The sequence below is a fragment of the Alosa pseudoharengus genome, unplaced genomic scaffold (genome assembly GCF_046254945.1).
Source record: "Alosa pseudoharengus isolate Yale_2024_CS ecotype anadromous, Long Island Sound unplaced genomic scaffold, YU_APseudo_1.1 YU_APseudo_1.1_scf_2, whole genome shotgun sequence".
NCBI lineage: Eukaryota > Metazoa > Chordata > Actinopteri > Clupeiformes > Clupeidae > Alosa > Alosa pseudoharengus.
In genome coordinates, this window is record NW_027468663.1 from 9,926,515 (window position 1) to 9,947,982 (window position 21,468).

The window sequence follows — 21,468 nt, forward strand, 5'->3', positions numbered from 1 at the left end:
ACAAGTTAAAAAATAAATACAATTGGATATAGTCTCTGTTAAAGAGGTTGTAAACTGCATTGACTCTCGGCACAAAGGGGAGTTGTTGTAAATAGTTATGGCAGTGGGCAGGAATGATTTTCTATAACGCTCCTTGCTACAGCGCAGTTGGAACAACCTCCAGCTGAAAACACTGTTGTTTGACCAGTTCATTCAGTGGATGTGAGGTGTTGTCCATAATGTTAAGGAGCTTTTGCAACATCCTTCTCTCAACAACGAACTCTAGGGGTTCAAGTGTACTTCCAATTACAGAGCCAGCTCTTTTAATCAACTTGTTGAGTTTTTTGGTGTCATTTGCCCTGATACTGGTACCCCAGCAGATGGCTGCAAAGAAAATGGTACTAGAAACAGCAGACTGGTAAAACATGTTCATGGCAGATGGATGGATGGATGGATGGCAGACTAGGCCTACAGAAAAGGGCAAAACAGCACATGAGTCATCAACAAAAAACTAATTCTTCAGGTTAGTGTATGGCAATGTTTATTCCTAAAAGTCCTACACATTGTGTTTTTAACAATTTCGACAATAAACTGTAAGCATGCACTCACATTACACTGACGTCACTTCCTAATAGTGTAGGCCTATCAATAAAAATGACTGCTAGTGGAGAAACATGATAAAGAGTGTAAAGATGAAGGACCTTGTCTCTCTGACAATCAAGAGCTTCAGTAAGTTCAATATAGGCTACAATACCAACAAGTTTTTGCCTTGTGGTGTACACTCATCACACTAAAATGGGGTCAACCTCACCTCCATAACCACCCACCCCAGGGTTTCCCCCCTTGAACAACAATCCTTGTCTGACTGCTTTTACTAAGAAAGTGAGGGATGATGTGGATATGCTCTTTGAGGAAAGGATGAGATCAGTCCAATCAAATGTGACTGAGAGGCAGGCTATTCAATGGTTGCGCAACAATGATAACCTGGTCATTAAAAAAGCTGAGAGGGGTTGAGCCGTGGTGGTTAAAACCCTGTACAGCAGAGGCACTGAGACAACTTAACAACTTGCATTAATATTAATTGAAAAGACATGCAGAGACGAATGAACTGAGTGAATTAACTGACAACGCCGCAAGTTTTCATACATAGGAAGATGGTTGGTTGAAGATGTTTTACCTTGTTTCATACAGTATGTGTTGGTCATGCATTGCATTGAAATACTAGGCCTACATTATTATCTGTGGATAGGCCATTGTTCATTGTGTATAATGTTTTGTACAATAAATATTCCCATCAGTTCAGCTTGCTAGAAGCATCTGTGATGGAAGGATGTGTAATGTATTTTCATACGTATATTTGTTCTGGTTTTTTTTTTTCATGTTGTAGCTGATAGTTCGATGTGCTCCAGGCATCCCTATAGGATATGCCATATGGAACACTTCTGGAATCTGTGCCCTACTGACCATTCAAAATAAGAGGAGAAAGCCAGTCCTGAAGATAGCTAGAGAGACGTGTGAAAATGTGATGCTGTGGCAGGATCCATTTCAAGATAATCCAGGGTGTATGGTCTACTACAGAAATGCTGCTGTATTTAGCTAGGCCTAGTTCAAGTCAAGTCAAGTCAAGTCAAGTTAATTCAACAATCTTTCAACATAGCACAATTCAGGTCATATCTAGAGGTATTATTTTGTACACGTAATATTAATATTAACAAGATTACTGGTAATAAATGTTTACAAACAAAGTTCTTGCATGTCACACAATTTCTGAAACCTGTCACTCAAACCCCATATACCAAATCTGCGGAACCATAAACTAATTCTCAGCACTTACAAATCTAGCAGTTAGGAACTTGATTTCCCTTTTCAAACGCAACTTATCAAAATGCCACACATTCACCAGTGCCTCACACACACTCCTCACATACACAATTACTAAACACCAACTAAGAAATGCAATTACCGGTTGTGATTCTTATTTATTGCCCCCAACTTTATTTTGCCCCTTAATGTCTGCCCCTCGCCTGGCCCAGCTTACTTTCCCCGTCATCTATAGACTATCTATCTTATTCACAATCCTTCCCCATACAGTGCGGATATAGGCTTACAAGACATGGGTGTGCATACAGATAATTTATTAAGAGCTCTATAAGAGTAGTACTTACTGATCATTTATCTGCGTTGTGTTGGCTACACTCTCAAATGCATAACATAAACAGGACAAAGAAGAGGAAAATATTTTTATTTTTATATTCCAACAGATCACATCACTGGATGGAACCATCATAGGACACATATCCACTTGACTAGATATTCTAGTAAACTAGAATATGATCTGCAGTTTCCACTGGACATGAATGTCAGGCTGAAGGCGATCATACTGGGAGCCTGTGTTTGCATTGTAAATAATATTTAGTTGAATAATATTACCTTTTTTGTCAACACAAGGAAATGACAACTTTAACGTGTTACATGAATGTGTTGTTGAATTCCTTTAACCCAGGGCCGTAGTCACCATAGACATTGAGGGGGACGTGTCCCCCCCAATATTCAAATATGACCAAAATGTCCCCCCAATATTCGGACATAGAAAAATAAAGAAAGAATAAAGCGCTAGTATACTAGGCCTACAGGAAACCAAAACGTATCTGAAATGTAATCAAACGTAAATAACGCACAAACCTATGGTTCCAGAGTAGCCTACACCCCTGGGTGGTTTGTCCTGGTGATTTTCCGTTTTTCGTTAGTGGCGTGCGCTATCAAAAGCTTGCATTTACTGCACCCTACTGCGGTGAGGTAGTGCGGTCAACAATATCGCAAAAGCTACCGGAACACTTTTCACAAAACTTCTTGGAAAGGTGTAGCACAGGCTAAGGAAATCCCATAGGCCTACATATTTGGAGGCGATCAGACTGAAAGGGAACATTTTCCATATTGTAGTCTATTCTCGCAATGATAGCGAAAGTGAAACGTTTTATTTTAAATGATGAATTTGTGCAAGCCTGTGTCATTTCTTTCACGTCTTTCAACATAAATAATGCATTCATATGCTAGTAGTAATGCCAGAAATTACCGTGTATAGGCCTCTTAGAAATGATTGTTGCATCTTGCATATTATATTTAGATGTGCACTCAATCGCGCATCCATGCAGGCAAAACGTGATTAAACGTGGCGACGTTTACAATACAGTACGTGATAGCCTAGTTAATGTGAATCGCGGACAATAACCAAAGAAAGGAATTTGCACCTCCATTCACCAATTAAAGGCTGTAGTAGGCCTAGTGTTTCTACATGTTGGCACAAAACGTCATTTCTGTCAGAAGCCAGTCTATAATGCATACAGGGGTAACATGAGGTGAGTCAGACAGAAGAGGGGCCTGTCTTAGTAGCCTATTCCTGAATCCTGTCAAACTACGTTAAAATTGTGTGATTAGCCGCCAGCATAATAAAATCTAAATTAAAAGACAAAATCTTATTAGGCTCCAACCTATGAGTCTAAGCCTTAGTTTAAAAAAATCTTCAGGTGTAAGTAATAAGTCAAAGAACCACATTCTGTGTAATATAGAGGTTATCAAAAGATACTCTAGTTTGTAATTTCTTTTAAAGTATAGGCCTACATTTTGAACACAAATGGAGTCACGGGTCCAGGGATGGACCAGTGAAGTTGCTTCTTCTCCACCCTTCTCTTTGGGGGGGGGGAGGGGGGGGGGCGCATTCTGTTTGTTCTGTTTTCAGTTTGGATATTACAGTTACAGAGGATTTTTAAATACATTTTCTACTCGTTTTAGTAGAAGTATAGGCCTTAGGCTTCCCATGTACTGTAGGCTAAAAACCACCCCCTATTTTTCCTTTGTATGCAAAGTAACATCATAGTTAACAACACAACACTCAATTTTCGTTGACATGTCATTGGCGAAATTGAACACCACCAGAGATTAGATTTGGTGATGGCCTTGGAGTCTGGCTGGCTCATATTCAGTGAGGTGAAGTTTCATGCAAGAATTGAGGCTGTCACCATTTAAGGGCAACTCCATCATCATGTCCATAACGGCAACTAAATATCATGGCATTGCATTGTTTTTGCGACAGTTTTGCGCAAAATTGCCCTTAAACGTGAGCGCTAGCAGGTTTGTCTTTATATTTTTCATATGTGAGAAAGATTTCTCACATGCAAGGGGAACCGAACAGGGTTAACACAGCAATACTAAGTCGTTGCAGTGTGCCTTCTCCGATGAGTTTTAGTTATTCATGTCGCACCAGAATTCTGAATATCTTTGCTCGCACACTGTAGGAACTGTAATGTGATTACTGACGCGTTGCACCCACCTCTGCTCAGCTACGAGTAGCCCAGAGAAAGAACCAGATAAAAGAAGAACCAGATAAAAGAAGCATAACATATAAACAACTCGCCATGGACTTCTGACCAGGTTTTTCTTGGCTAGTGGCTTGGTCTTGCTGTGTTTTAGATAGCGATTTATAGACAACGCGCTAGACCCCTCCTTAGGTGGTTAATTGTCACACCCGTTGGCGCGTTGCTCAAAAAAAGAGACGTGCAAGAAAAGAATTTAACGTTGCACTGGGATGATAATTCCGTTTTCTGCCATGCACCAGGTCGGAAAATAGGGCCCAAAGACTGTTAAGATGAAGGACTAACAAGGACCAAAAAGTTCAATATAGACCACTATATCAACAAGCTTTTTGTTGTGCGGTGCTGTACACTCATTACACCAAAATGGGGTCAACCTCACCTCTCTAACCACCCACCCCAGCCCAAAAGAGTGCAAATAAGCACAGTGGGCTTACAGGATATGGCCATGCATGCTGTGGTGGCTAAACAAATATGCTGAAACTGGCACAGCTGTAAACAAAAGGTGCCACACTAATCTAGTTGATGGTGAATATAGAACTATGCTGGTCATACAAAGAATTGAAAATGAGAATATGAGTGAACAGACCGCAACAAAATGTCACATATGTGACTGGAAACAGTTGAATGTTTATTAGAAATTATACAGTACATATTTCACCGAGACGCTGATCAGTATATCAGGTATCTGAGGATTGTCTATCAGTGCTGTCAAAGGGCCTGTCTTTTGCCCCTACTTAACACAGATTGTTATGTTGGATACTAACGTCAGATGATTCTTCAGCGTAACCCTATGGGATGAATATGCGAATATGAGTTGAAAAAACATATTTGGTTAGAATGGATGTCTACAAACACTGGTCATGAAGAGGGTGAGGAATATTGGCCAATGCCTTAATTGATTGAAATGCAGAAATGCAAAAGAAATTAATTTCTTGTCTGAATATGAGTATAGTGGATCAAATGTTGGCCATCTAATGTTAACTTTTACCATTGTGGCCCAACACATCTAATCTCCTTTTATTCCCACGCTCATGTGAAGGTTGTGGTCCTCACTATGTTTGAGTTGTGGTTTATTGTATCGCTGGTTAATGTAACCAACATTTGGCCTACTATACCCATTCCACATTCCCAGATGACCGTTAGGACATTTGAATTTGCTCTGCAGGTCTGTCTAAAAAGGATCCTTTTGACACTACAAAACAGCAGTTCAGATATAGTGTGTCTTGCTGCAGCTGGAACAATAGCAGAAGATCCCAGGATAATGGCAAGCCTTGAGATACTTTCTGAGGGCTACACCGAAGCAGAACCCTTAATCCAGGTGACTGCAACTTTGCTATTTCATCATCATTTAATTCAATATGAATCAGCAGCAACATATTCTTTCAGTTTTATTATTATCTTGAGCTTTTAATGGGTGAAACATAGTATAGCAAATGTGGATGTGGCACATTTTTGAGGTGTGCTTTTTATCAGGCAGCTTGTTTTGGTATCATCTTTTAATTCATCAATGGTGTAGTACGGTCATGTGAAGGACAGATAGACTGTGTCGTCCTCACCAGCCACCCCAGGAGTGCTTTATGCAGCTCTGTGTTCCGTACGTTAAAATTAAACTAAACTTTGCACATCTAGGCATTACCGTTTATTTTCTTCCATTCAACAAAGGGTATTCATAAAACATTGGCAAAACAATTGTAAGAGCTTGGGCCTCAATACAGGTCCTTAACTGCTTAGTAAATAAGCATTGCATATAGGCCTACGAACTTTCTTTACGAGAGCTCTGTAGCCTTTCTGGATTCTGCTATCAAGCATTAGTAGACATACACTAGGCCTACATACTGTACGTCTCACAAGAGCCCCTTTTCAAATGAAAAGTCCCCATAAAGAATACAGCCAAACCAGCTAATTTACATGTTATAAGGAGTTATTTGCAGTGAGCTACAGTACCCCTGCCTTTCCTATAGACTAGAGGTAAAACATAGGCCTGTCTGACAGTGTTGCTTTGTTTAGGCTATAAGATTTTTCCCTACTCTCAGTAAATGTCATGTTACGGTGAGTTTAACAGGTGTGACTTTTGATGTTGTAGCTTATGTGATGAGATCAAACTCCCAATAGACTTGCTTAAAATGAGTTGAATATAACAACCTGTGTATGTAGTCCCAGTACGTCCCTGTTGCTATCTTTAGACCAAAACGGGCATACTGTAGTGCTGCTTTAAGGTTGGACAGACTACATACAAAGCAAAGTCATCTTCCCCCTTGCCATATTTTAAATGTGTTTGTCAGTTATTTTTCTATATATTATAATTTGAACATGTATTCACAGATGGCCCCACTTGATGTTCACAGCCAAGATGACAATGATAACAATGGCCCAGAAGCAGTGGCAGAGGGTATGTTTACATCACAAATGGTCTCTGTAATTGACGTACAACGTAATATCAAGAAGAAATGTAATCAACAGCATTCTAATGATTGACTATGTCTCCCATAATGTAAAGATACACAGGCCAAGTCGTACTCCCCTCCTAGTGGAATTTCAAATGAAGGCTCTGTATCCATGGGCCAACTTGATGCCAACAGACAAGCTCATGATACCACAGGAGTAGTTGTAGATAGTATTAGTTGACAAAATATCCACTGTTATTGCCATAATATCGAGGACATTCTCTGTTATGATTGATGTTTCCCATGTATTTTAAGAAGCCGTACAGACCCTTCAAGCTTCAAATGAAGGCACTGTGTTGGATGCCTCTAAAAGAGCCTCTCATTGTCCACCTGGACTGCTGTCACTTAATCAGGTAAGTTGATATTTCATGCAGGTATAGTTTAATGCATTTGCAACCCCAACACAGAAAAGTGACATTGTGTAAAATGCAGATAAAAACAGAATGTGATAATCTACAACCCATGTTTAGCTGCAAAAAAGGACATAGACAACATATCGAAATGACAAATTTGACTGTTTCATGGAAAATATATGTTCATTTTGAATTTGATCCCAGAAATATGACATGTTGAAGTTAGCGAACCCGAAGTAGGACTAGAGCAGGGGTTGCAAACCTGCAGCTCGCTGCCTCCTCTTGTGTGGCTTGTGGCTGCTCAGCTGATGTTCTCACTTTTCCTTGGACTTAAGATGAGAGATGGTCTGCCTCTCTGTGATTCTCTTTTATTACCGGTATACACAATCATGGTGCCAGTTGAAATATTCCTCCTATTGTTGTCTTTATCATTAAACAATTGCTTAGTTAACATTCCTTCCCTGCATTAGAACAGAGCCTTTAAAAAGCCTGGTCAATCCTGGATGATCCCAGTCACCCCTGAGTTTACTTTGCTTCCGTCTGGCCATATAGATTTGTGTCCAAGAGATATAAGACAAATAGATACAAGAACTCTTTTTTTATGTTTTCATGTTATATTATATTTTTTATGCTGTATAAATGTCCACTGTGAGCCTTCATGTTCTATGTTCATTTATGAATGTGTTCTCTCTGGCTGCATAACAAATTGCCCCTTGGGGATAATAAAGATACCTTGTTACCCCCCTTGATACAACTTCTCTAGCATTTTGCTGCCCCCGTCCCAACTTTTTTTGAGACGTGTTGCTGGAATCAGATTCAAAATGAACATGTTTTCCATGAAAGTAATTTTCAACATTTGATATGTTGTCTGTGTCCCTTTTGCAGCTATATATGGTTTTACGATATTTGCCGATTATCACATTCTGTTTTTATTTGCATTTTACACAATGTCCCAACTTTTTCTGTGTTGGGGTTGTACAATAAATTACAAATAGGCCTACCTCTTTTTTTAAATTTTCTGATTCTTTTTCAAATATGCTTTGAATTTCATATACTTTTCAGATCCCTTATCTGGTGGTTCAAAAAGAATCTAAAGACAATGGATTTACAGGTAGGAGACACACTGTACAATTTCTACAAATAATATTACTCAACTGCACAATAATCATACAATGAAGACAACCTTTATATGAAGACTGCATTGCTTTCTCGCCATATCAACTTGGGATTTTATTTCCTAGAGTGTTTTGGTGGCGCCATCATCTACACATATGTGGTAAAGGATCGTACTGGACAGAAGATGTTCAGAGTGACTGAAGATGAAGACTGCTGTCTTCAGTACTACTGTACCTCTGGACGTTCCTTCACACTGCATGTCACAGACATCACTGGCCGTGAAGTCATCACTTTCATAAAACCAAATGTCTGTAACTGTGGGACAGTTGAGGTATCAGAGTTGTTTTATTATTTGTAGTTATTTAAAGGATGGCATAATTATAGCGAAAGATTGTTGACATTTGAGCTCGACGACGAACATCAAACCACACCACCATATTGGGCTGTACCTTCAATTAGTTGGCTTATTTGTGTTGATATAATTTGTTGTTTGTGTGTTTTAAGTGTGTACACACTATCTTTTTTCACACAATGAACACATCAGTTCAGCTTGCCAGAAGCATGTGGTTACCCAGTAATGAATTCAGTAATGAATAACCGAGTTCACTTTTCTTAAAGAGTACAACAAATATATTTTTACTCCATTTTGTATGTTCTAGGTGGAAATCCAGTGTGCTCCAGGCATTCCAATAGGATATATCATAAGCACTTCTGCCTCCCGGCCTAAACTAACTATCCAAAATGAGAGAAGAGAGCCACTGCTAATGATGGCTATAGAGTCATGTCTGCCCATCCGATGCTGTGGCGGCAGATTCCATCTTAAGGTAATCCAGGGTACTGTATATGTAGCCCACTATATCCTGCTGCATTTAGATGCTTTGTAAAGTCAAATTCAACAATCTTTCAACGTGGTACAATTCAGATCATATTCAGGCATTATTTGAACAATTGACATTAACATATTAATATAAAAAATGGGTAACACTTAAAGGATAATTCCAGTGTGATATTGACCTAACGTGTGTTGAAACATGATACCGAGTGTGAACGTATGTCTCATAGCTCACCTCGGCTTGTCCCCTGCACTCAGAAATCTGGCACTATAGTTAGCCAATGCTACCAACAGTGTTTCGTTGCGGTGCCTCGGGCATCGGCCTAGCCATGCAAATAAATCACTGTTTTACACCATTTACGAGGCTTTAAAGTAGCTTCATACTTCATTGGTAGACTTCCGAAGGCCTTGACATTTAAAACGAGACATGGAGAACTTTGAAAAAGTACTGGTAGTTTATTTACAAGACGATTTATACAGACAGTAGGGGAGAGCCGGGACGATTGAAACACGGGACGAATGAAACAATCCAGTTTTCTCCGAGTGTAATGATGATAGACCGACGTCCTTCGGTCAAAACATAGAGCATGTTAACCTCCTTCTATCAGCCAAATATCTTTCTGCTATGTCATTTTATCACGGAGTTACTGGCGATAAACGAGTTTTGATGCGCAAAACTAAACTTCATTAGCGGTTACATTTTTTCAATTATCAATGAGTGTTTTTCATGTAGTAGAGCGGCTACAAGGCCAATTTGGCAAGAATCGTGCAAATTATGATACAAGCATGAAACTTGGTAGGTATGTGCTTATGACCAATACAATCAAATCTACCTGACTGGCCACTTGAAATGGTGGCCATTTTCCAAGATGGCCGCCAAAACAGACCCCAGAAATTGATTTATTGCATAGAATTGACCTAGCAAATTATGATACAAGCACGAAACTCAACATGTATGTGCTCAAGAGCAATACAATGAAATCTACCTGATTGGCCACTTGAAATGGTGGCCATTTTCCAAGATGGCTGCCAAAAAAGACCCTAGAAATTGATTTATTGCACAGAATTGTCAAAGCAAATTATGATGGACGCATGAAATTTGGCATGGATGTGATCAAGACCAATACAATCAAATCCACTTGATTTGCTACTTGAAATGCTGGCCATTTTCCAAGATGGCGTCCAAAAAGACCCGAGAAATTTGCAAAGTTCAAATGTGCAAATTGCAAATGTGGTGTAAATAATTGTTCACTCTCCTTAAATATGTTTCCATAGATGATGAAGTGATACAGATATTAAAAATGTTCCACAATGACAAATAAGCCACTTATGACACACAAATAGCATGGTGATAACATGCTAATAATGCCAGTTCTTAATGTCAATGGAGGGTGTTGCGTGATGCCACCCCCCCAAACAAATAAAATGGTTATGACATGCTAATAATATAATGACACTAATATGCTAATAACGGCAATTCATGGTTTTCTCGATGTTGCTGTTAAACAAAAGATGCGTGTACACCAGAAACAACCTCAGCTTCAAAGTAGCCAAGGTCGTTGAAGAACCTTTGTCATGAATTCGCTTTTTTCGCTCTGGATGTTTGATTTAGCTAATCACATAACGGCTCTGGCTTGTCAGCCTGGGACATTCGAAGATAAGAGCATTCCAATTGTTTTTTGCCGAACCGCTCATTACCATCATATTAGCTGACTTTTAATTGCTAAATCGCGTAATCGCTCTGGTCGTCCAGATTGGTTCGCTCCAGGCGAATTCACTTTGGTCGCTTTATTCGCCGACCCTCCATAGACAAATAATGACTTCCGTCTTTCCGGTCGCATAGGTCGCTTTTGGTTTTACATGCAAATAACAGCGGTAACAGTTATTAACGACAAATAAGCCCCTTATAACACACTGATAACATGGTGATAACATGCTAATAATGACAATTCTTGATGTCAATGGAGGGTGGTGCGTGATGCGATACCATTGTGGTAATAATATGCTAATAACGGTAATTTATGATTTTCTCGATATGGGCGTTTAAAAACACTAATAACGTGCTAATGGTACTAACGGTAATAATATGGTAATAATGTGCCGCTCACTATAATTTGTGCTCTCTGCGACTGTCCCCACAATTACCCCAGAGTTAGAGAACAAGGCGACCAGAGTGAATCAATCAGCAGTGGTCCAATGTCGCTGTAAGTGACTAAAATTAATTCCGAATAACCTCAGTGGCTGGTTTAATTCAGATAGTTTTGGTCTAAATATTGTAAGGATATGGATAGTGATACAGTGCATATACTCAAATGTAAAACGGCATATACAGTGTAATTTGTGGTAGGAGAGTAGGCTACAAAGTAGGGCAGTAAGAACAGACAGGAATATTATATATGAGGCATACTAGCATATAAGTGTTCTGTGTAACCACTCTGAAGGCCTGACTGACCGCAACGTCAAAAAAAAAAAGTTTGGTTTGACTAACTGTAGCAACATTGCCCTTTTCCATCCTCAAGGTGAGGGTGGGTAAAGAAATATAACATCTTACTTGTGACATGGTCAGAATAATCAGTAATTGATATTGATATACTGCCACACCACTCATCAAAGGCATTTTCTTCTTCTCCACCTGCTGTATGTGTTTGCACAGCTTTGTTAAAACAGGCTTACATTGTTGAAAAACAAATAGCATTTTTATACACGTGCGTCTTTCTGTTAAAATACCTACACTACACTACACATTCTGAATCACATTTTGCCAATCAGCCCAAAACGAATTGAAATTTAAATAACTGTTCCATGCATGGATTCAAAAGGTGATCAAAAGATCATACCTCAATCTGATTTTTTAGATTAACAATGGACAACGACTGACTGGTCAAAGTGCTGTCTGTGTCAGCAGGACACAAAAGAACAAGTCTCCTGATACGAATCCTGCAAAGACAGATAAAGATGGCTATACATTATTAGCAAAAAATATCCCACTCCCACTCTCTTAATGCATTGCCTATCAAACTTGATTGTGCAAGACTTGACACAGGAATGAATTGAATTTCCAATGACTTCATCATAGAAGGAAACAGAAATGTAGTGAATGTTAACATTGATTTGGGCCACATCTTCTAAATTAATTGCAATTAATGAAGTTCTAGTGTCTTATTTGGTGGCCATCTTTAAAAATGGCTGCCATATTACATTTTCAAGTTGCAAATGAGGTGGATTTCATTATATTGCTCTTTAGCACAAACACACAAAATTACATACTTGTATCATAATTTTCTTGCTCACTTCTGGGCTAAATTCAGTCTTTTGGCGGCCATATTGTAAAATGGCTTCCATTTCAAGTGGCGAGTCAGGTAGATTTGATTGTATTGTTTTTTTAGCACATTCATGCCAAAATTCATGCTTGTATAATAACTTGCTTGATCAATTCTGTGCAACAAATCCATTTCTATGGTATTTTTTGGCGGCCATCTTGGAAAATGGCCGTCATTTAAACTGGAAAATCAGTTAGAATGTATTGTGTTGGTCTTAAGCACATACCTGCCAAATTTCATGGCTGTATCATAATTTCCTTTGTCAATTCTGTACAACAAACCAATTTTTTGAGTTTTTCATGGGGGCCATTTTGGAAAATGGCCGCCATTAAAAATGGCAAATCAGGCAGATTTTATTGTATTGGTCTTGAGCACATACATGCCTAATTTCATGCTTGTATCATTATATCTTTGGTGAATTCTGAGCAATAAATCAATTTCTAGGGTCTTTTTTGGCGGCCATCTTGGAAAATGGCCGCCATTTCAAGTGGCCAATCAGGTAGATTTGATTGTATTGGTCTTGAGCACATACCTGCCGAATTTCACGCTTGTATCATAATTTGCACGATTTTTCCTATAGCCGCTCTACTAATGTAAAGGTTTGACTTAATGCTTATTCAGTAGAAGATTTAGTGTTCTCCACAATCCCAGACTTTCATATCGCATGCTTGTTTACATGGAAAGCAAAACAAGCTATAGTGACATATGTCTGTGTCGGGACGATTAAAACACATGTTTCAATTGTCCCGACCAGGCTGTAACTCCATGTATTTTAATTAAATGCACAAATATCTGTGTTTAAACAATCATTTATGGAGGTAAGACATAGAAATACAGTTTTAGGAAGATGAAAATACATTTGGACACACCAGGTAGGGGGTTGAGTTTTCCCATGTTATCCTATGGAGACTGACGGCCGGTGGTTCGTTAAGCCTACTTATTTGGATGTGCAGTGGCCTAACCCACGTAAAAACCTAGTGAAACGACATTTTCAACAATATAAACATGATATAAATGGGAAAGCTTACCGTTCTAGCTATAAACATGGCAGAATCATCCACAGGGCATGATATTTCAAAAAACGCTTCATACACGCTTCACGATGATGGCAATGAGTTGTTAACAGACATGCACAAATACGTATAGCCCTGCAACAATCTATCTAAAATAAAACCTTTTGGGAGTACCATTCATGATATGTAGTAAAATTTCGAAGTTGTTGGACGTTTATATGGCTTAAACTGTATGTTTAATTTGTCCCCTTATGTTTCGTCCCAACCAGGAGGGACGAATGAAACATTACGCACGTCCGACTTTTGTTGTAATAATTCCTGAACGGTTTTGTTCAAAGCTGAAAATGCATCTGTATTTGACAGAGGACAGATGTAGGTTACTAGTGACCAAATAGTAGCTTTCAGTGTGGTACCTGTACGATCGCTTTGTAAATTACGTTTAATTAAAAAGTGTTTCAACTGTCCCGGCTCTCCCCTACCTTAAGGAATTTTACAGTTCGACGCCATCTTGAATTTAGTGAAAAATTACAGGTATGATAAGGGATCAGATTCCAAAAATAATTCAGTGGAAATGCATGGATTCCAGTTGCTTCCAGCAGCAACTGGAATCCATGCATTTCCACTGAATTATTTTTGGAATCTGATCCCTTATCATACCTGTTCGTTCGTACTCGTCGCTCGACTTATCGTGACTAAATTCAAGATGGCGTTGAACGGTAAAATTCATTAAAGGAACACGCCACCCAATGTCAGTAGTAATATATGTTCTTACCAGGGGTGAAAGTAGTTTTTATTTCTTGGTGGTACTATGACAGAGTCATAATCAGGGTTCTAAATTAACTTTTTGATCACCAGCCAATGTGGCTGGTAACTTTCTAAAGTTACTAGCCAATCATAATTTCTAGCCAATTTTTTTCCGGTGAAAATAAGAGAATTATGAGTTGATGAGATGAGTGTCACTGAATGCATTTGATCATTGTATTAACATTGTTGGCATGAATACATACCACAAAATATACACAGAAAGTGCACTTCACTTCATTTCATGTTTGGGATCTCTATATATCTATTTCTCTGTCGATATCCTCATCCCCTGCTTCATTCCTATTCTCGCCCCCATAAGTCTGTCCCAACCACTGCCGCATTTAGTTTAATCTTAACTTAATAAAAAGGAGATATCAATTATCCTCAACAATGACAAGCCAGCAAGAACCTGCCACTCGTTTTCTCTCCCTCTCCTGCACACTCAGACTCGTTCTCAATTAAATGGAGTAGCATAGGGCCTATGTTCAAGTTGGATCTTTATAGAGAGGACCCGAAAAGTATCATCTTTATGTAACATGCTGTTGGTGCATGTTGACATTGTATACTTTCTCTAACAAGAGTGAAAAACAGTTTGCAGTACAGCTACTATTTATTGGCTAAATGTTGGTCCCTCCTCTGTCTCTTGGTGCCCTATGCACAGTGCGTGATGCGTGTGGTGGTGGTGATAACTGATCAGGCTACCTTTTTAAAACTGAAAATTTTCACCTACAAGCTCCTCACGTTCCATCTTCAGCTAACTCCATAGACAATAAAATAAACGATCTGCTTCAGGTTTTGCGGTCTCCGTTACATGACATCAGCCCCCCACAAAGGAAATGGGTAAACACAATGCGTTAATTGCGTTAATATTTCGTAATGCATTATGCATTTGTGTTATGTACATGTGTTAGGTACTTTTTACTTTACTGGCTAACTCCCTCCTCTTTCAGTCTATGCTCCCTGCTCTGGCTCCGTTCGTTCTTCTAATTCCTTGTGTTTTCTGGTAGACGCTCCGTTCGTTTCCATGGTCTCTCGCGCTGGTTTCACTGCAAACTGCTTGCAGCCGACGTAGCATTACGGCACAGTGGTCATGGGAAATGTAGGAAGTACTGCCGGGGGATATATGACCGAAAACAGAGTCTTATGTATCATGAATGTAATGCCTCATGCATCACCGGCCAAACTGGCTAGTAAGTTTTTATTAACACCCTCCAAAATGAATTTTAACCCGCATTTGGCAGGTTGGCGGGTGTTAATTTAGAACCCTGGTCATAATGAAAATTTCACTTAGCCTAATTATTTATTATTTATTTATTTGTTTATTTACTGTATTATAGTGTACTTATCAAGCATTCACTAGGGCTTCTTATCACTCTAGTATCACCCTTTAACCCACCTGTATCTGTTTTTGATTATCAATAAATTGCAAACACTTTATTTCAACATTTATTTATTTATTTAGCCTAGTTACTCTGCTCGCTCCCACTTCCAATCGTTTTTTTTAATATAGGCTACTGTATATCATGAAACACGTTTCTTTGAGTCATGCCTTTTTATTTGGGAGACTGCAACATACTTCTGTCCGCTAAAACACTTTCATTATTGCTGCGCAAGATCTGGTTAAGCCGTACACGCGCTGCCTGTCTCTTGTCTCTCCAGCAAAACACTGCACACATAAAACCAGAATAGGCTATTGAAACATCAACATATTTTTCTTTAGCCTGTATGTTTTTTTTTTATTTGGGAGACTTTCCAAAAAACGTCCGTCTGCTAAAACACTTTGGATACCAGTGCACGTTGGCGCAATTACTGTAGGCTACTGTACGCGCGCTATAGCTTGCTCGTTGTCTGTCCAGCTGCACGGGAGGTTTAGACACAATTCAGATACAGTTCAGAACGATGTATATGAAAAATATTTTGGGGGAAACGTGTTGCTTCTGGTAATTTGACGTTAGCAGTTGTGTTGTCATGCTGAAAGTGCTATATTTTTCAGAGACAGTATAGTTTTCTTTCCGGTACGGCGTACCCTCTCCAAATATTTTAGTGGTACTCCGTACCGGCTTACTTTCACCCCTGGTTCTTACCTTAACTTTCACGAGCTGAGTCATACCTCTCCCGTGTCAGTACATGCACTGAAACGCTCTGGTGCGAGGGCGAATGTGTTAGCATGTTGCTATGCTAGCGGGCTCAGACGTAGCCAGACGTAGAAGTAATCAAAAACATCAATTTTTTCCCGACTTAAATACAGTTGCACGAGTAGTTGATAAAAATGTCTACGGTCACACAACATGAAACGTGGCGATTTTCCAAGCGAATACACAGGAGAACTACAATGTGTGGCGCAATAGCACTTGGGAGTACTTTGACCTAGCGTAGTAATATTAATTAACACCTAATTGTAGATCCTATCCACCACAGAGTTTAGAATCCATGCTTGATCGACCCCTCAGCCTCCCCCTCCCCTCTGAGCGAGAGAGAGGCACACACACTAGAGATGAGCTGATGGGCTATTATTTCAACTATAACTGCATAGGAAAACTTATCATCCATCAGCACCAAAGTTTTTTGACCAATTTTCAAAACCACACCCGTCCACCATCCGCTGGTTGTTTTAATGTATATGGGTGATGCAGCGCTGCTGATGTGAGGCTAGAAAGCTCTTGCCTGTTCTAGAAAGACTGATCCAATGCAGCAAATATATTAAAAGGCTAAAGTCCTACATTGGCTATGTTGTAGCCTATCCCCAGAATATCAGCAGCAAACTCAGTCTCTGGGTGTGTTCCAAACGGGTAAAGGCAGCAAGTGCGGTTCGAAACCGAAAAAACAAATTCTGCTGCCTTTTAAGATATCTTAGAATTCCCAAATAACGGTCATTTTTGGAGGCAGCATCGATGCACACTTCATGCTCCCTCCTACCCATAATCCCTTGCGGCAACGTCTGAAACAGCTGTGAAAGGTAAACAAACATGGCGGATGACATCGGTAATGGCTGCTGAATCTGTTTAAAATGTCATTTGTGTGACCTTATTTTGCTTAGATTTGTAGATAAGAGATGAAAAATAAACAACTTACTATCTGATTATGCCATTGTTGTAACCATTAATAGCGTCTGGTCTGATATATCTGCCGGCCGTAAAACTAATTTATACCGTTAGCCTGTTAGCTTATGTAAGCTAATTTAGTTTAACGTCAGGCCTTTGCTAACGTCATACCCTAGTCAGAGACGGTTGATATTAAGGATCTTTGCCCTAGTGTTAACCAAAGATTCTAGAGTGCTATGCTCATTTTCTGAGCCCGCTAGCATAGCAACATGCTAACACATTCGCGCCGCGCACCAGAGCGTTTGGGTGCACGTACCGACACAGGAGAGGTATGACTCAACTCGTGAAAGTTAAGGTAGGAACATATATTACTACTGACATTGGGTGGCGTGTTCCTTTAAGGTACTGTCTGTATAAATCATCTTGTAAATAAACTACCAGTGCTTTTTCAAAGTTCTCCATGTCTCGTTTTAAATGTCAAGGCCCTCGAAAGTCTACCAATGAAGTATGGAGCTACTTTGAGCCTCGTAAATGGTGTAAAACAGTGAATTATTTGCATGGCTAGCTAGGTGATGCCCGAGGCACCGCAACGAAACACTGTTGGTAGCATTGGCTAACTAGCGCCAGATTTCTGAGTGCAGGGGACAAGCCGAGGTGAGCTATGAGACATACGTTCACACTCGGTATCATGTTTCAACACACTTTAGGTCAAAATCACACCGGAATTCTCCTTTAAGTGCCATAATAAATGGCAAACTAGTCATTACCTAACCCTTTGTTAATATTTGTTGATTATTACTAAAATATCTATTTGGCACAAGTTAAAAGTTTTTTCATCATTAATTAAATATTTGTTGTTTGCATAAAATCTGTATGTTAATGTTTTAACAAATAGAAAACAATCTATTAACTAATATTGTATTAATATTTGTTAATAGCTAAATATGTTTTTGGCACTAATTGACAGTTATTTCTTACATGATTTAAATGTTAAATGTTTATTTACAAACTATATGTTAATATAAAAGTTAATGACATATTATTATTTAACTAATTGTTATTTAACTGTGCTTCTGCCTATCCCAATATGAACCACTCCTCATAGGACCCTCACAATAAAGTTGGTTAAGCTTAATTAATATATTAGTAATATATCTATCAGCGTGGGACCCCTTATAATAAAGTTGGTTAATCTTAATTATTAGTAATATATAACTATTAGTATGGGGGACCCTTATAATAAAATATATATATCCCAAAAAAGACATTTAGTTAACTATTAACAAATATTAATACAATATTAGCTAAACATTAGTTAAACATTAACATACAGATTTTATGCGAACATCTCATTTTTAATTAATGATGAAAAAAACTATTAACTTGTGCCAAATAGATATTTTAGTATCAATTTACAAATATTAACAAAGGGTTAGGTAATGACTAGTTTGCTATTTATTATGGCACCTTATTACCTTATTATTATCACCTTACTATAAAGTTTTACCAAAAAAAATATTTTGAATATCAATATTATACAACGAAACATACAAATGTTCAGTTTTATATTCCAACAGATCACATCACTGGATGGAACCATCATAGGGACCATATCCCTTGTCGAAGACAAGACTAAATATGAGCTGCAGTTTCCACAGGACATGGATGCCAAACTGAAGGCTATCATACTAGGAGCCTGTGTTTTCATTGTAAATAACATTGAATTAAATTATATATTTTAGTCAGCGCAAGAAAATGACAACTTTCAACTGTTACATGGTTACATTGTTGAGAATTAATTTAAATGTAACATTAAAACCTTTACTTTGCAGGACATTGTATTTCTTGGAGAAACAGAAAGCGGCATGGTGAGTAGGCCTAGGCTATTCAGAACAGAGATGTAAACTTAAAGTAATAATAATGAAAAGCCTTTATTCGCTTAAAGGTTATTAAATACAGTATATCTTCTATATAATCTATTCAAAAGCCACTCCTTGTTTGTTTGCCGATCTGGAATTCTTTCAATGCTTTCATGTTTTAATGTGATTAATTGCCTCCTTTTAAGATAAGATGATAAAGATGCTTAATGTTATTGCAAAGGTGGCATAGTGAGGCTATATTCAGAACAAAGATGTAAACTTAAAGGGAATGTAAGGGATAGGTTTTCCATCCACTTAAAGGTCAATACATCTTCTATAATCTATTCAAAAGTCACTCATTGTTTTTTTGCAGATTTGGTCTGTTACCAAACTTTTCATTTGATGGATTATTTCCTTACTTGGCACCTGGATCTCCTCCTTAAATATAACATGATAAAGATGGTTAATGTTATTGCATTTGTTAAATTATTATTATATTCTTCTGTAAAGTTCTGGGAGGGGGATACAATAAATAACTTACATTATGTACTTTGGCAAGCTATCATGAATTTGTTTCTACAGATCTGTACAAATACATCATGCAATATCAAAAGCAATTTGACAATGTCTGCAGTGTTTCCCCTAGAATTTTTTCCAGCAGCGGTGCTGTTGATCGTAGGAAGAGCCCCCCCCCCCCCCCCCACAAAAAAGAGAAATAATTGAAAAAATTACTCCTTAAATGGTGACTTCTGGTGGATTTTGTGAAAGAAAGAAAATAAAATTGAGTTACAAATTATGACATAACCATCAACACAGGCATTTACAAAGCATGATTATTGCAGTACTTGAACAGGATTATTCATGTTTTTCTTTCACCTTTTTCATTTACATTATTAGTATTAGCCACTAGTAATAATTAGTATTAGCAACTGTACACTGTAGGCCACTGTACAAACTATTACTATTTAGAATATACAGTGCTGTGCATAAGTTAAGACATTTATATATAATAACATTTATTTATTTACGATACATGATACATTCAAAAATAATTTATGTCCTATTTTTTTTTAATTAAGATATTAAGAAAAAAGGCAAAATGTGTTTTTTATTCCTCCCTTTCGCCAATTTCAGCATGGGTGTCTTAACTTTTGCACAGCACTGTATAAACTATATAGACTTCTCTTTCATGCCATTACACTGTATTGGTACTGTGCAAGTCGAATTGAGTGCCTGTCACTTTAAAGGGGTGGTTCAGGATTTTGGACATAACACCTCATTTCCAAGTAAGCAAGTGTGATATTTATCAGTGGAGACCGTTTTCAACACGTTTCATCCAGTCCTTCTAATTGCAGAGTTCGCAGGTGCTAGGCTAGCGCAAGTCAACGGTATGTGCTAGCCTGCCACTAAAAACATGTCTTATCCACTCCACAGTACACCCGAGGCAAATCAATTATAACGCCAGACTATCGATGTAAATGTCTGTATTGATACTGTTATTTCTAACGTTATTCTATCCTTGCATTTCAACGATCGCATTACATTTTGAGGGACTTGTTTCTTACCACGACGGAATTATACTTGCTCCGGTTAGTAGTACTGCGCCGAAAAGTAAACAGTAAAGCGCACTCCAATGGGGATACTTAGTAGTAGCCTTGGTAATATCAGTCCGCTGCTGAGATGCAAAATGACTACTACCAACTTCAGGGACCAAAGTATAACTATTGCAACGCGATGCGAGGGTAGTTGTATTTCTTACACTATTCTATCAACACAGACATTTACATCGATTGTCTGGAATTTGCCTCGGGTGTACTTTGGAGTGGGTAAGACTGTCTTTAGTGGCAGGCTAGCACATACCGTTGACTTGCGCTAGCCTAGCACCTGCGAACTCTGCAATTACAAGGACTGGATGAAACGTGTTGAAAACGGTCTCCACTGATAAATATCACACTTGCTTACTTGGAAATGAGGTCTTATGTCCAAAATCCTGAACCACCCCTTTAATGCCGTGACGGCCTGTGACGCTGGCTTGATTATCACGGTTTTAAGCTAACTTAGTAGCGTTGTTGTTGTGCATGGTGCATAAGAATATGTGGATGAAATGAATTATGTTTCCCATTTCATTTGGTAAAATAAATGGTCAAAAATTTGAAGAAAATCTATCTTGGATTTTAGCAGATAAGTGTCTTGTATCATATCTATAATTTTGGTGAGCTCTACAGGAATTACAAACTATCTCAGATGTAAATGCTTGCATATCCAATAGGCTAGCTAGACCTTAGTTACACAGCCTAGGTATGTTAGCAACACAGGGCTTGAAAGCATTGCCTGTAT

The 21,468-nt window shown here is 38.5% G+C and overlaps 1 protein-coding gene across 1 annotated transcript; it reads left to right on the forward strand.

The window, feature by feature from the left end:
* The first annotated feature begins 5,510 nt into the window (after positions 1-5,510).
* LOC143135029 (phospholipid scramblase 1-like) lies at positions 5,511-19,942 on the forward strand. Its single transcript, XM_076295761.1, has 9 exons — positions 5,511-5,667; positions 6,672-6,738; positions 7,049-7,146; positions 8,209-8,257; positions 8,388-8,593; positions 8,922-9,086; positions 18,850-18,981; positions 19,105-19,140; positions 19,505-19,942. The coding sequence occupies exons 1-9, from the start codon at positions 5,611-5,613 to the stop codon at positions 19,532-19,534; spliced, it is 840 nt and encodes a 279-aa protein (XP_076151876.1). The 5' UTR covers positions 5,511-5,610; the 3' UTR covers positions 19,535-19,942.
* The last annotated feature ends 1,526 nt before the right edge of the window (positions 19,943-21,468 follow it).

Coding starts and splice junctions, on each gene's coding strand:
- LOC143135029 (XM_076295761.1), top strand. CDS start 5,611: ATGGCAAGCCTTGAGATACTTTCTGAGGGCTACACCGAAGCAGAACCC. Junction 7,147..8,208: donor GACTGCTGTCACTTAATCAG/GTAAGTTGATAT, acceptor TATACTTTTCAG/ATCCCTTATCTGGTGGTTCA. Junction 9,087..18,849: donor GCGGCAGATTCCATCTTAAG/GTAATCCAGGGT, acceptor ATATTCCAACAG/ATCACATCACTGGATGGAAC.